At 46.1% G+C, this 15,917-nt stretch overlaps 1 protein-coding gene across 1 annotated transcript in view; it reads right to left on the minus strand.

Annotated features, from left to right (window-relative positions):
- LOC120524816 (prostaglandin E synthase 3-like) overlaps positions 1-4,772 on the minus strand; it is a 33,072-nt gene extending 28,300 nt beyond the window's left edge. The window contains exon 1 of the mRNA XM_039746573.1: positions 4,638-4,772. Within this exon, the coding sequence (XP_039602507.1) occupies positions 4,638-4,639 (2 nt within the window). The 5' untranslated portion in view covers positions 4,640-4,772. The remainder of the gene's footprint in view (positions 1-4,637) is intronic.
- Positions 4,773-15,917: the final 11,145 nt, after the last annotated feature.

The following is a 15,917-nucleotide window of genomic DNA, read 5'->3' on the forward strand; positions in this document are numbered from 1 at the left end:
TGGTCCAAAGTACTTTTTTCGGATGATAAATATATAAAATCCAATGTCCGTCTATGTCCGCTTTTCACAAGAGAACTACTTAACGGATTTAGATCAGGGTTTTTTCTATAATTTGCTTGAACATTCCAGTTGATTTTGGCGGCTTCTCTCACCGTGCCAAGTATCAAAGTTTGCTTGCGGTACCGATTTATTAGCGTGAATCCAAGAGAGAGGCTTTGGGGCAGAGCCCTCCTCACTCACTCACGTACCAGCCTCCGTTCGAGTCGCTCTGCCTCTCGCCACGTGTTGGAGTGTACCTTGCCTCCGCTTTGCTAGAGATACCCGTTTGTTCACTGATTTTTAAAGTTTGTCCTGTTTCACTGCTACGCTGGCAGAGCTGCAGGGGGCATTCTAGTGTGTGTGCGTATATATACATATAAAAATAAATAAATAAATAAAGCTTCAGGATTGGCTTAAAGGAATACTCCACCAAAAAAAATTTTTTTTTTTTTTTTAAAAACGTTACTTTGCACTCTGTAGTGGAAGTCATGAAAAATGTTTAATCTTGTGCTTTTGTAGAAAACGGATAAAATGTTTGTTACAACGGGAACATGATGACCACCGTCGGACAACAGCAAGCAATATGAAAAAATTCCACAAAAAAAAAAAAATTTCACATTACACATCACGGCATTCAGTCACATGCATTATTCTCTAAAATACTGTTAAATAAATAACCCAGGAGAATGGAAGTAGCCCACGGACACAAAGCTCCTTCACACGGAATTATGCTTTTAAATTGAGGACAGGACTCTGGACCAATAAACGCGAGGAAGAGGCAAGCCTTCAACTGAAAAGCAAGACCGCATGTGAAGGAGGTGCCCATTTGTGGGTTACTTCCATCTTTTGGATTTAACAATATTTTAGTGAAAAATGCATGTGTTCAAATATTACGATACCCTTTGCTGCTGTCCAGCATTTATTACAATCGGTTCCCATTTTATCAGACACCAACATTTTTTCTTTTTTCTACAATCTACATGGAGGAACATATAAAACAATGTAATTGCTGTGTGAACAACTCCTTTAAATGTGGACATCATGAACCCAACTTCATGTGGAGAGGTCACTGCAGTTTTCACACATTCATATGTTTTGCCATGTATTTCTCATTTCTCAGTGAATACCTGAATGCTAATCTACCTTCAGACTCAGGTGCCCTTGGTTGACTCAGTACACCCATTATTGAACTGTGTGGATTTTAACAGTTTAAACACATAATGTCAATAATGAAAGATGTTATTTTGTAGGAATTAAGCAGATAGGACTGGTGAGCTCTGTTGGGCCGAACAGCCCCTTCTTGTCAAAATCGTTTCAACGTTCTTATGTCATGCCGACGGGTGGCTGTGTACACAACAACACCCTGTGATGAATCAGAAAAAAAATATCAAGGCAACTTTAATAAGAAACGACTTTACCTACAAAAAAAAAAATTACCTACATGAAAATAACATACTTCGTAAAAGCCAGCAGGAATTTATGACAGGAAGATCTTGTCAAACCGATCTTTTCAGTTTCTTTGAACGGGCATCTGCAACATGACAGAACTGACTCTGACTTTCAAAAGGCTTTTGACTCAGTTGTCCCACAGCAAAGATTAATTCTGAAACTAGAAGCTGGAAGGCATCAGAGGTAACAGACAAAACAGGAGCTTGAGTTGAGTTAACAGGCAGGAGAGAGAGTGCAGAAAAGAGGAGTGAGGTCATCAGGGGAGTCCCTCAGGGGTCTGTCCTCAACCATTGCTTTTTCTGAGTTACATTTATGACTCTGAGTCCGCTGTTGATGGTATACTTGTGAAATTTGCATATGTCACTAAAACTGGAGTAAAGACAAACCCAGAGGTGGTGGCAAAATCAAATCAAGAAGAGCTGGATAAGCTTCAGAACTGGCCAAACACATGGAAAATGGAGTTTAATGTAGAAAAGTGCAAAGTGTTCTATGTGGGCAAACGGCACATCAATTATAAAACCAAGATGGAGGACACTGAGCTACAGGAAGAGACCTCCAAAAAGGATTCCAGCGCTTATGGGTGGCACGATTTTCATTATCTTAATGTGCAGAAGCCATTAAAAAAGTCAAACAAAACGTTAGGTTCTAATATAACAACCACTGAATATGAATTGAGAGACGTTATTTTTAGACCGTATAGTACACCAGTGTGATGACATCTGGAGTATTCTTTGCAGTTCTTGCGTCTCATTTGTAAAACTTTGCATGGAATCGAACATGAAAATATGTGAATACCGTAAAAGCGGGAAAATGTACAAGCCAAAAAAAATTAGGCTCACTTCCATGCATTTTGCATTTATAAACCACAATGATCTATAAATGTGCATAAATAAGTGCAACCAAACATGCTATGCTAATCGAACTCATACATATGTCATCACGCTGATGCCTAAGACCTTCACTGGTTGTCACAGCAGCCACCACCGGACTTTTTGAGACCCTGACATCTGCATTCAGGGGTATGTCCTTCACAATTGACTGTCCAAGATCAAGCATGCTATTACAACAACATCTCTTCTCTGCATTCTAGGGGTCATGGAAAGGCATAAGGTGCCAGCATCTGGGCAGACAGCCGTTACCACCTGGTACATGCAATGACAGGATTGCTGTTGCAATGAATAGTATGTGCCATATGAAAAACTGAGGGATCAGCCAGTTATGTGACCAACAAGCCAGTCGCCATGTAAATGTAGCACCATCACATCTGCCTCAAAATAAATGAATCACAGGCTGACCCAAGACATTGAGACACAATGATTGTCAGCCATATCGTGGCATCACAGAGGACTTCTGCATAATGGAATGTCACTGCTCACAGTTAACAAAAGCAGCTTCATTCTCGCTAAGTGCCCCTATTTTAATGAGTGGGGTCAATTACTCCGATTACATTAGAAGAACCGGGCACAGCTCCAAACTGACTTTTCACATTGGCAGTAACAACAACAAGCAAACTGTATGTAGTGCCTTATCGTTTGTTTAATGACTTCCAGAAGAGCGGGCATGACGGAGTGAAGCTTGACGGAGATATTTTTGACCTGGTCAGAAGTGCCAACAGGGGAAAATTGAAAAGTTCTTCCGAGGAAATACGCAGCATTGACCCTCTTAAAAGAGAACTAAAAAAAAAAAGACGACAGCCTGCGAGTCATATTCCCATCACATCAAGACACATTACAATAACGGCTTGAGGATACGAATTATTTTACCCAGGAGTTGGCGTTTGGCTGCATTTCCCTGCTTGATGAAAGGTGTCGCCACTTTCAACCTTCTCTGAAACGTTGCGTACAGATGGGTCAGAGTTGCCAAAAAAATTCCTCCCATAGTTTTTTTTTTTTTTTAAATAAATCCTGACCGTGCCAATTGAGCCTCTTTTTGTGTGTTTTATAAATCTGACCCATGGACATAACACTACACTTGAAGCTGTGCAGAGGAGAGCCATCAGGAATATCCCAGGCTCAGACTCAGAGAATTAAACCAGTTTAGTCTGCGTAGGGACCTCATCAAGGTCTTCAGCATCCTTACACACATTGATAAGGCAGATAGTGAATACAAGTGGTGTGCATGTAGGACGGCTGCCAGGAAGCGCTTCTTTATGTTGTGAGTTGCGCCAGTCTAGAACAAACTTCTGAGACATGGAGTTGAACCAAAAAACCTGACAACCTTTAAGGATCTGGATGAAATATTGAAATAGCTTAGCTATTAGCTTAACAAACAAACGGACTGAATTATGACCTCTCATCTGTCAAACGTCTTATGTTGAAAGTGACATCACGTTTAGGGCATATCCCAAGTATGTGACTGCTGTTGAGCCAAGCAGGTCCTAAAGATGGATAATTGACTCCGACGTCTGCGTTGAGCAGACATGTGGCTGGACACACACAGCATGGGCAGCCTCGAATAAGCCTCTGACTGACAGACAGCTGGGCGGAATTCAGGACAGAAAACCCCTCAATTGTACAATGAGACTATGCAGGCTTTATAAACCCGACATCTTTGCGATTCTCCTCTGTAATTCAAAGCTCGAGAACAGCAAAGTCCGCATCGCCACGTGAGTCACGACCCCCGGCATCTCGGGCGCTTTCTCCGCGCGAGCAGCGAACATTTGCGTCGCAGACCTCGGGCCGTTAACACGCTGCTGCAGTTTAGTCGCCCCCCAAAAAAGCAATGACCAGAACCTTTTTTATTTTTATTGAATTTGTTTTAACCTTGAGGCGCACGTGAAGCCCGCTCGATTCGAAAGACCTCAGGCTGCCGTCACCCTGAACAGACGCGCGAACTGCCACTAGCTGTCGAGCTACTCGGAGCACGCGGGGCAATTCTAGCCGAGTCTTTCCGGCCTCGCTAGTACTTCAAAACCAGAGGCACACTATCAGTCAAACTAAACTGCGGGTCTTCGAAAACCTGGCGCTTACTGGGCAGCTCTGCCTCGGCGACTGGGCCCGCTCCCCATAGCGCGGCACTCGCAGGCAAGCAGGCAGGCGGTGAGGCCTAGCGCTGGCTCATCCCCACCTTGCACCCACACCAGGGCCGCCTGACTCCCCACCGCGGACCCACTTCTTCCCCCCCGACTTGTCCTCTGGTACCCCACTTACATGGTGATGCCTGTGTTGGGAGTCTTACGGCTCGCCTCTCACTTGGTATCGCCCGGGCGTTGATTTGAATGGAGTCGAGAAACCCCAGAACTCAACTCGCACGTCTCTGCTTCCTCGCTCTCGCGCAGTGACGCAGCAGGCGGCGCGCTCGACGTTTCTAGAGCTCCCTCACCGGGCGCGCGGTAACCGTGGCAACAGCGGCGCGCCGCCGCCATGTTGGAGCCGAAATGGAAGCCGAGCGCGCGCGTTTCAAGCGGGGAAAAAAACAAAACATCGGCGGGCGCATTTCACGTCACTGGTAACGGGACTGCGACTCGGGCCGTGGCACGTTTAACTTCAGGGTCAGGCTGTGGACCCAGGAGACTTAGGGTGGGGTGGGCATCAGGATATGCGGGGTTGCCTGGTACCAGCAGGAATTTGAGCCTAAAGCTTCCCTTAAGAGGGGACTGGGCAGTCTAATGGTCTGGAATCCCTGCAGAGTTTAATTTTTTTCTCCAGCCGTCTGGAGTTTTTTTTGTTTTTTCAGTCCACCCTGGCCATTGGACCTTACTCTTATTCTATGTTAATTAATGTTGACTTATTTTGTTTTCTTATTGTGTCTTTTATTTTTCTATTCTTTATTATATAAAGCACTTTGAGCTACTGTTTGTATGAAAATGTGATAGAGAAATAAATGTTGTTGTTGTTGTTAAAGAATCCCAATTGTAATGGACGATACAACATGCCACTTGTATCAGTGTGTAATATTCCAATGCAGAGAGGCTTGATACCAGAGTAATATCTTGCAAAGGGGGGTACAGAATCCCCCTCCTAAGCTGAGGCTGCAGCTTTTTATTTGTACCCAAGTTTTGTAAATCTGACCCCAGCCACCACATGGCCATATCTTAAAATGTCTTAACAGCATCATAGGCCCCCCGGGCAAAGTAGAGCACTGGAGCCCCTGTTTTGATAGCAAAACAAAAACATACATAGGCATCAGAAAAAATGTGGGCCCCCGGGCAACTGCCCAGCCGTGCCCACGCATTAAGACGGCCCTGCCACATGGTGGCACTTGAAGTTGTGCACAGGAGACGACCAGGTGCATCTGAGAAGTTAAAGCCACGTCATACTCGGCCAGACTTGGAGAATTCCATCTATTTAGTCTCCAGCAGAGGAAGCTGCATGAGGACCTAATCCAGGTCTTCCAAGTCCTCCAAGGCGTTGATAAAGTTGATCCTGCAGAATTCTTAGCTTAAGGGTGAATCAGGTACTCAAAGACATCTGTGGAAATGAAGGACTGGAGCCGGGAAGCTCTTCTTTACACAAAGGGAGTCTGGAACAAGTGACTGAGTCATGGAGTTGAAGCAGGAACCTCGAGAATCTTTAAGAAGGATCTGGAGGAGATGTTGGGGCAGCTAAACAAACAAGTGACACATGAACAATGATCTCCTCAAATTCTGATGTTCTTGAGCAGCAGCAGGCGGGGTGTGGTTAGATGCTTGAGTGGTAGCTGATTGGGTGGAGCTGCATGCATAAATAAACTACTAAATCATGGAGTTGAAGCAGAAACTTTGACAACTCTTATGAAGGAAGTGGAGGGACATTTTGGGACAGCTTGGTAATTAGCCAAACAGATTAGCAAGTGGGTCCCCTCATGTTTGCCAAATCTCTTATATTCTTGTGTAGCAGTAGTGACCGCAGTCTGGGCGGGGCTAAATGCTTTAGTCACTGCAGACTGGGTGTGGCTAAATGATTGAGTGGTAGCTGGTTGGGCGGGGCTACATGAATGGACAAACTATCAAGGCATGGAGTTGAAGCAGAAACCTTGAGAACCCTAAGGAAGCACCTGGATGAGATGTGGGGACAGCGTAGCCGTTAGCTAAACTAATGAGTGACAGACGGACCGAGTGGTCTCCTCGCGTTCATCCAATTTCTTATGTTTTTACGTAGCAGCAGGCTGGACGGGACCAGACATTTGAGTGGCAGCAGACTGGGTGGGGCTAAATGCTTGAGTGGCAGCTGGTTGGGCGGGGCTTCATTAATTAAACAACTATCAAGGCATGGAGTTGAAGCAGAAACTTTGAGAACATCGAAGAAGCACCCGGATGAGCTGAGAAGACACCTTAGCTGTTAGTTAAACAAATGAGTGACAGACGGACTTGTGTGGTCTCCTCTCGTTAATCCGATTTCTTATGTTTTTACGTAGCAGCAGGCTGGACGGGACCAGACACTTGAGTGGCAGCAGACTGGGTGAGGCTAAATGCTACAGTGGCAGCTGATTGGTTGGAGCTAGATGCATAAACAAACTAGTGAGACATGGAGTTAAGGCAAAAAGCTCTGACCACCTTTACGAAGTCTTTGAAGGAGACATTGAGACAGCTGAGCTACTAGCTAAACAAACAAGTGACACATGAACAATGGTCTCCTCAGATTTCTGATGTTCTTGTGTATTGGACTGCATGTTTGAGCAGCAGCAGGTGGGGTGTGGCCAAATGCTTGAGTGGCAGCTGATTGGGCGGAGCTTGATGCATAAACAAACTACTGCATCATGGAGTTGAAGCAGAAACGTTGACAACCCTTATGAAGGATCTGGAGGGACATATTGGGACAGCTTGGTAATTAGCCAAACAAATGAGTGACAATGGGACTGAATGGTCCCCTTATGTTTGTGAAAATCTCTTACAAGGGGGGGTGCCCAAAGATAACGAGATATTTTTTTTAAATCATATATTTCTCAGAACATTTCCAAAATGTAATCACCCTCAAACTACTCTCCCTGAGACGCAATACACTTGTCCCACCACTTTGTTCAAAATTGTTCAGAAACTCTTGCAAAGTGATGGCCTTCAGTGCCCCCCGTTGTTTGCTTCTTGACCTCCTCTACAGCCTAAAAACGCTTTGCTTTAAGGTCCCTCTTCATTCTTGGAAATAACAAGAAAAATTGCAAGATGCAAGGGCCAGGGAGTTGGGGGGCCGTTGTCATTCTGTTTTTCGTGAGACACTGCCACACACTCAATGCTGTTGTCATGATGCAGAAGCCACCCGCCTGATCGCCACAATTCGGGTCGTTTTCTCCGCACTGCATCACCCAATAGCCAGAGCACTTCAAGTCCAGTACACGCACCTAGTGGCAAACGTCGGAACGAACGCCCATCCAGCCACCAGAAAAAAATTCTCGTTATTTTTGGGTTCCCCCCCCACCACACACATATATATTCTTGTGTAGCCGTAGTGGCCACAGTCTGGGCGGGGATAGATGCTTTAGTCACTGCAGACTGGGTGTGGCTAAATGCTTGAGTGGTAGCTGACTGGGCGGGGCTAAATGAATGAACAAACTATCAAGGCATGGAGTTGAGGCAGAAACTTTGAGAACTTTGAAGAAGCACCCGGATGAGCCGAGGGGACACCTTAGCTGTTAGTTAAACAAATGAGTGACAGACGGACTGTGTGGTCTCCTCTCGTTAATCCGATTTCTTATGTTTTTACATAGCAGCAGGCTGGACGGGACCAGAGACTTGAGTGGCAGCAGGGTGGGTGGAGCTAAATGCTTTAGTGGCAGCAGGGTGGGTGGAGCTAAATGCATAAACACACTACTGAGACTGTGATAAACAAAAAGCAGACACAGGTTAAGTGATGGGGAACCTCCCCGTATACTGGCTGTAGGGTCCAATGCAGTCAAACGGTCACAAAATAACTTAAATACTTGACAAAACTTCAACAGAAATGCTCAGATTTACAGTAGCTTGCAAAAGTATTCGGCCCCCTTGAACTTTTCCACATTTTGTCACATTACAGCCACAAACATGAATCAATTTTATTGGAATTCCACGTGAAAGACCAATACAAAGTGGTGTACACGTGAGAAGTGGAACGAAAATCATACACGACTCCAAACATTTTTTACAAATAAATAACTGCAGAGTGGGGAGTGCGTAATTATTCAGCCCCCCGAGTCAATACTTTGTAGAACCACCTTTTGCTGCAATTACAGCTGCCAGTCTTTTAGGGTTTGTCTCTACCAGCTTTGCACATCTAGAGACTGAAATCCTTGCCCATTCTTCTTTGTAAAACAACTCCAGCTCAGTCAGATTAGATGGACAGCGTTTGTGGACAGCAGTTTTCAGATCTTGCCACAGATTCTCGATTGGATTTAGATCTGGACTTTGACTGGGCCATTCTAACACATGGATATGTTTTGTTTTAAACCATTCCATTGTTGCCCTGGCTTTATGTTTAGGGTCGTTGTCCTGCTGGAAGGTGAACCTCCGCCCCAGTCTCAAGTCTTTTGCAGACTCCAAGAGGTTTTCTTCCAAGATTGCCCTGTATTTGGCTCCATCCATCTTCCCATCAACTCTGACCAGCTTCCCTGTCCCTGCTGAAGAGAAGCACCCCCAGAGCATGATGCTGCCACCACCATGTTTGACAGTGGGGATGGTGTGTTCAGAGTGATGTGCAGTGTTAGTTTTCCGCCACACATAGCGCTTTGCATTTTGGCCAAAAAGTCTGACCAGAGCACCTTCTTCCACATTTGCTGTGTCCCCCACATGGCTTGTGGCAAACTGCAAACGGGACGTCTTATGGTTTTCTGTCAACAATGGCTTTCTTCTTGCCACTCTTCCATAAAGGCCAACTTTGTGCAGTGCACGACTAATAGTTGTCCTATGGACAGATTCCCCCACCGGAGCTCGTCCAGAGTCACCGTGGGCCTCTTGGCTGCATTTCTGATCAGCGCTCTCCTTGTTCGGCCTGTGAGTTTAGGTGGACGGCCTTGTCTTGGTAGGTTTACAGTTGTGCCATACTCCTTCCATTTCTGAATGATTGCTTGAACAGTGCTCCGTGGGATGTTCACGGCTTTGGAAATCTTTTTGTAGCCTAAGCCTGCTTTCAATTTCTCAATAACTTTATCCCTGACCTGTCTGGTGTGTTCTTTGGACTTCATGGTGTTGTTGCTCCCAATATTCTCTTAGACAACCTCTGAGGCCGTCACAGAGCAGCTGTATTTGTACTGACATTAGATGACACACAGGTGCACTCTATGTAGTCATTAGCACTCATCAGGCAATGTCTACGGGCAACTGAGGGGGCTGAAGAATTACGCACACCCCACTCTGCAGTTATTTATTTGTAAAAAATGTTTGGAGTCACGTATGATTTTCGTTCCACTTCTCACGCGTACACCACTTTGTGTTGGTCTTTCACGTGGAATTCCAATGAAATTGATTCATGTTTGTGGCTGTAATGTGACAAAATGTGGAAAAGTTCAAGGGGGCCGAATACTTTTGCAAGCCACTGTAAATCTGAGCATTTCTGTTGAAGTTTTGTCAAGTATTTAAGTTATTTTGTGACCGTTTGACTGCATTGGACCCTACAGCCAGTATACGGGGAGGTTCCCCATCACTTAACCTGTGTCTGCTTTTTGTTTATCACAGTCTCAGTAGTGTGTTTATGCATTTAGCTCCACCCACCCTGCTGCCACTAAAGCATTTAGCTCCACCCACCCTGCTGCCACTAAAGTCTCTGGTCCCGTCCACCCTGCTGCTACGTAAAAACACAGTAACGAATACTTTTGCAAGCCACTGTATATGGAGACGATACAGGAAGTACAATTAACGGGCTGGAAATGAGATCGACAGCGAGTGTCGTTGAAGGTAGTGGCCGGAGATGACGTCAGGAGCAGAGGGACGGAACTGAGGTCACTGGAATGGGACTGGAAGTGCGGTAGTTCCATGAAGCCAGAAGGGAAGTCTTCTTATTTTCATCCCCTTGAGGTTGCTGGACATCATGAACAGCCCGTCCCACTGGTACTGTGAGTGGAGGCAGACCCTCTGTGTTTTTCCCAGTTGATTCTGGGGTCTGTCAGCGGTGTGTTCTGCTCCTACTCTGTACAGTCCTTGTAAGGACTGGGTGTTGGGCAGGGTAGAGGGGTCCAGCGGCTGAGGGGCATCTTTTGGTGAAGAGAGACTCGCTGATCTTGACTTTGCTGACAATGCTGTGATCTTCATAGAGTCAATGGAGGTTCTGAAGGGGGGTCTCGAGAGACCGAGCGAGGAGTCTGAGGGTCTGGGCTTGCGAGGGTCCTGATAAAATCCAACATCAGGCCTTTAATGACCTCTTGGGCACAGCAGTGTGTCTGTCTGCAGAGAGAGTGTCAACCTCGTCATCAAGAGGTTTACTTACCTTGGCAGTGACATTCATGTCTCTGGTGACTCTTACTATGAAGTCAGTAGACGGATTGGGGGGGTCATGAGGTTGCTGGAAAGGGTGTGTGTGGTGCCCCCCAAATCTCTGCAAAAAGACGAAGGTCCAAGTCTTTAGAGTCCTGGTGCTTCCTGTTTGTGAGACATGGACGCTATCCAGTGACCCGAGATGTAGACTGGACTCCTGTGTCACTTCGGAGAGTCCTTGGGTACCGTTGGTTTGACTTTGTGTCACTCACGGAGTCCCGAATGAGGCACATGACCTGAATTGTGAGGGAGCGTCAGTTACAGCACTACGGCCATGTGGCGCGACCCAAGGGGTCCGAGTGGCTGGACCAGGCCAAGGGGTCACCCACGTAACACCTGCCTGCAGCAGATAGAGGGTCATTTTCGGAGGGTGGGACTGTACCACGTGTCTGCCTGGTCGGGTTGCCAACCGGGATCTCAAGCTGTTTCGTCATGTGGTGGGTGCGGCGCCACGCTGTACCAGTGCAGGCTCCCCAACTTGACTGTGCACAGTCTGTGCAGCGTCTTTTTGACTATCGAGCCCACTTGCTGACTGGCATTGAGACAAACTAATGAATCATTGTTCATTCAGCACTGATGGGGTGGCACATTTAAAAGTCTCCAGGGCAGACAAATTATAAAACGTACCAGGAATGAATATAGCAGGAGGATTAGGCAATGAGGATATTATAAACTGCTCAAAAAAATTAAAGGAACACTTTGAAAACACATCAGATCTCAATGGGAAAAAGAAATCCTCCTGGATATCTATACTGATATAGACTGGGTAATGTGTTAGGAACGAAAGGATGCCACATCGTTTGATGGAAATGAAAATGATCAACCTACAGAGCCCTGAATTCAAAGACGCCCCAAAAATCAGAGTGAAAAAATTATGTGGCAGGCTAGTCCATTTTGCCAAAATTTAATTGCAGCAACTCCAAATTGTACGCAGCACTTTGTATGGCTCCTGTGTTCTTGTATACATGCCTGACAACATCGGTGCCTGCTTCTAATGAGATGACAGATGGTGTTGTGGGGGATCTCCTCCCAGATCTGGACCAGGGCATCACTGAGCTCCTGGACAGTCTGAGGTGCAACCTGGTGGCATTGGATGGACCAAAACATAATGTCCCAGAGGTGTTCTATTGGATTTAGGTCAGGAAAGTGTGGTGGCCAGTCAATGGTATCAATTCCTTCATCCTCCAGGAACTGCCTGCATACTCTCACCACATGAGGCCAGGAATTGTCGTGCACCAGGAGCCACTGTACCAGCATAGGGTCTGACAATGGGTCCAAGGATTTCATCCTGATACCTAATGGCAGCCAAGGTGCCTTTGTCAAGCCTGTAGCAGTCTGTGTGACCCTCCATGGATATGCCTCCCCAGACAATCATTAACCCACCACCAAACTGCTCATGCTGAATGATGTTACAGGCAGCATAATGTTCTCCATGGCTTCTGCAGACCCTTTCACTTCTGTCACGTGCTCAGGGTGAACCTGCTCTCATCTGTAAAAGCACAGGGCACCAGTGGTGCATCTGCCAATTCTGGTATTCTATGGCGAATGCCAATCGAGCTGCATGCTGCTGGGCAGTGAGCTCAGGGCCCATTAGAGGACATGGGGCCCTTGGGTCACCCTCATGAAGTCTTTCTGGTTGTTTGGTCAGAGACATTCACACCAGTGGCCTGCTGGAGGTCATTTTGTAGGGCTCTGGCAGTGCTCATCCTTTTCCTCCTTGCCCAAAGGAGCAGATACTGGTCCTGCTGATGGGTTATGGACCTTCTATGGCCCTCTCCAGCTCTCCTAGAGTAACTGCTCGTCTCCTAGAATCTCCTCCATGCCCTTGAGACTGTGCAGGGAGACACAGCAAACCTTCTGGCAATGACACGTATTGATGTGCCATCCTGGAGAAGTTGGACTACCTGTGCAACCTCTGTAGGGTCCAGGTATCGCCTCATGCTACCAGTAGTGACACTGACTGTAGCCAAATGCAAAACTAGTGAAGAAACAGTCAGAAAAGATGAGGAGGGAAAATGTCAGTGGCCTCCACCTGTTAAACCATTCCTGTTTTGGGGGTCCTCTCATTGTTGCCCCTCTAGTGCATCTGTTGTTAATTTCATGAACACCACAGCAGCTGAAACTGATTAACAACCCCCTCTGCTACTTAACTGACCAGATTAATAACCCATAAGTTTCATTGACTTTATGCTATACTCTGATTAAAAAGTGTTCCTTTAATTCTTTGGAGCAGTATATATATATATATAAAGAGAGCAGAAAGCGGACTCTAACTTCAAATCACGTTCTGTTTGTCACTTGCCATGACAGACACAGCGTAATGTGTAGGGAAGCACATTGTCACGAAACCTTAAGGCCGTGCAGTCAAGGAGAGCAGAAGACGACAATCTGCCAGCTTCATGAGGAAACACTCGGGGCCGCATGGCCAGACCCTCTGAGCAATCTGATTGGTCAGCTTGGCTTTGGTGACACGACGAAAGAGGAAGTGCAAGTGCGGGACACACGGTTGTCAAGTGTAGCTTAGTCGATGACACTTGTCCTTTTCTAATGAATGAACGAACATCAGGTACCAAATGCTTTACAAGAAACGGTTCTCTTTTCGGACTCGTCTGGCCTGAAAACGAACACAAATAAATCGGAGATTCTTTAAAACAATTACGACTACTACAGTCAGGCACGCAAGTACTCGGACGGTGACACAATTCTCATCATCTTGGCTCAGGGCGCCACCACAATGGATTTGAAACAAAGCAATCAAGATGTGATGCAAGTGTAGACTTTCAGCTTTAGTTTAAGGGGTTTACAAAAAAATGTCGTTATGAGCCATTTAGGAATGACGGCCATTTGAATTTTCTCGTATGCCAAGTATAGGGAAAGTATTGTAATCGTCCAAAAATTCAACCTTGGCATTAATCGATTTTGGGGGTCAAGGGATTGTCAATGAATGATTGTGGCTTTAATGAGGAAAGCCTAGTGACCCCTCGATACTGGATTGAGTTACAATGTCTGTCGCTTTCTACTTTCTCGTACAGGAAAATTATTGGAATCGTCCAAAAATTCAATGCCGAGATTTTGATGAATCTCGCCGTTTTACACCTCGCTGAGTCTGAAAATACCAATTAATGGAATTCTGTCTGTCTGTGTATGTGTGTGTGTTAACACGATAACCTGAGTTTGCTTTCACTTCGGTCAACCAAATTCTGCATACAGGTATTAAGGTGGCGGCACATTGGCACAGTGGGTGGCGCTGCTGCCTCGCAGTAAGGAGACCGGTGGGTTCGTTTCCCAGGTCCTCCCCGTGTCTGCGTGGGTTTCCTCCCACAGTCCTAAATTGTCCCTAGTATGTGCTTGGCGAGTGTGTGTGTGCCCTGCGGTGGGCTGGCACCCTGCCTGGGGTTTGTTTCCTGCCTTGCGCCCTGTGCTGACTGGGATTGGCTTTAGCAGACCCCCGTGACCCTGTAGTTAGGATATAGCGGGTTGGTTAATGGATGGATGGATAGTATTAAGTTACAAACACTCGATTTCAGTCAACTTTTGGGCGATTCCCGCTAACCAGAAGTGGTACTTAACCTTTTGTTCATGCAGCCGCAGAGTCCGATTTATTCAACTTGACTTTTATAATGTTCGATATGTTATTAATTTGATTTGATGTTGATGGTTCTTTAATGTACGTAATATAAAAATATCATCCTTGTCTTGTGGTTTACTCCTCAAATATCCATATCTGAGTATACGAGAGAGTTGAGGGGAGACCACTCGTGATTTTTCATCATGCCCCCTAAACCCCATTTCCAGGGGCTCAAAAGTGTTTGGACATTTGACTGACCAGCTGCTCCATAGCCAGGTGAGAGCAGGCCCCTCGTTATTTCATTAACTGTTCCAAGTGTGAAATGTGCACGAGGTGGCTGTCACTGTGACCTCTCAATACAGTAGGAGGTCCAAAGAGCTGTCTGTGTAAGTAAGAGGAGACCATCAGCAGGCTGAGAGAACCAAACAAAGCCTTTAGAGAGACAGCAGAGACACCAGGAGTGGGCAAAGCGACCATCTGGCACATTCTGAAAGACCAGGAGCACCCTGGTGAGCTCGGCAACGCCAGAAGGTCTGGACAACCACAGAAAATGACTGTGCTGGATGATCACAGAGATCTGTCCTTGGTGAAGAAGAAGAAGAACCCCTTCACGACATGTAGCCAAACCAAGACCACCCTCCGCAGTGGGTAGGCCTGTCCTTGCCAAAGTCAACAATGGAGAGAAGACTTCATGAAAGTAAAGACAGAGGGTTTACCACAAGGTGCAAACCACTTGTGGACCTCAAGCATAGGAAGAGCAGGTTAGACTTTTCCCGAAAATACTTTTTAAAATGCCAGTCCAGTTTCCTTTAGACAAATGAAACTAAGATCAGTACACACCAGAATGATGGATAGAGAAGAGTATAGAAAAGGGAAGGAACGCCTTCTGGTCTGGTGAGTACCACATCTGTGAGACACGGTAGAGGCCGTGTTATGGCCTGATCCTGTGGAAGTCGGTCACTGGTGTTTGTTGATGATAGGACCGCTGACAGAAGCAGCAGGATGATTTCTGAAGTGTAGAGGGCGCCATACTGTCTGCTCAGAGTCTGATAAATGCTGCAAAACTGACAGGACGACACTTCACAGTACAGATGGACAACAAGCTAAAACCTACTGGGACAGCAAACTAAGGGCTTTACAACGCAGAGTAGTGGAAGATTCTTCAATGGCCAAGTCCATCAACTGACCTCAACCCAACTGGACATGCAGTTCACTTGCTGAAGACAGAAAGGCCAACAAACAAGCAAACACAGGACAGGCCTGGCAAATCATAACTTGGGCTCAGCCTTCAGGCAGTCATCGACTGGCAACGACTTTCAACCAAATATTGACAGTGATTATTATATTGAAGATGACGTTAGGGTGTCCAAAGGCTTTTGAACCCCTGAAAATGGGGGAGTGTGTCTATAAAATGGCTGTCTTTTCTAAACAGCTCATATAATATTTTTGTTAAACCCCTATTGTGATGTGAGACTTTGCATATAACTTGATAAATGTTTTGTACGTCTT

This window comes from Polypterus senegalus, chromosome 3, assembly GCF_016835505.1.
Source record: "Polypterus senegalus isolate Bchr_013 chromosome 3, ASM1683550v1, whole genome shotgun sequence".
Lineage (NCBI taxonomy): Eukaryota > Metazoa > Chordata > Cladistia > Polypteriformes > Polypteridae > Polypterus > Polypterus senegalus.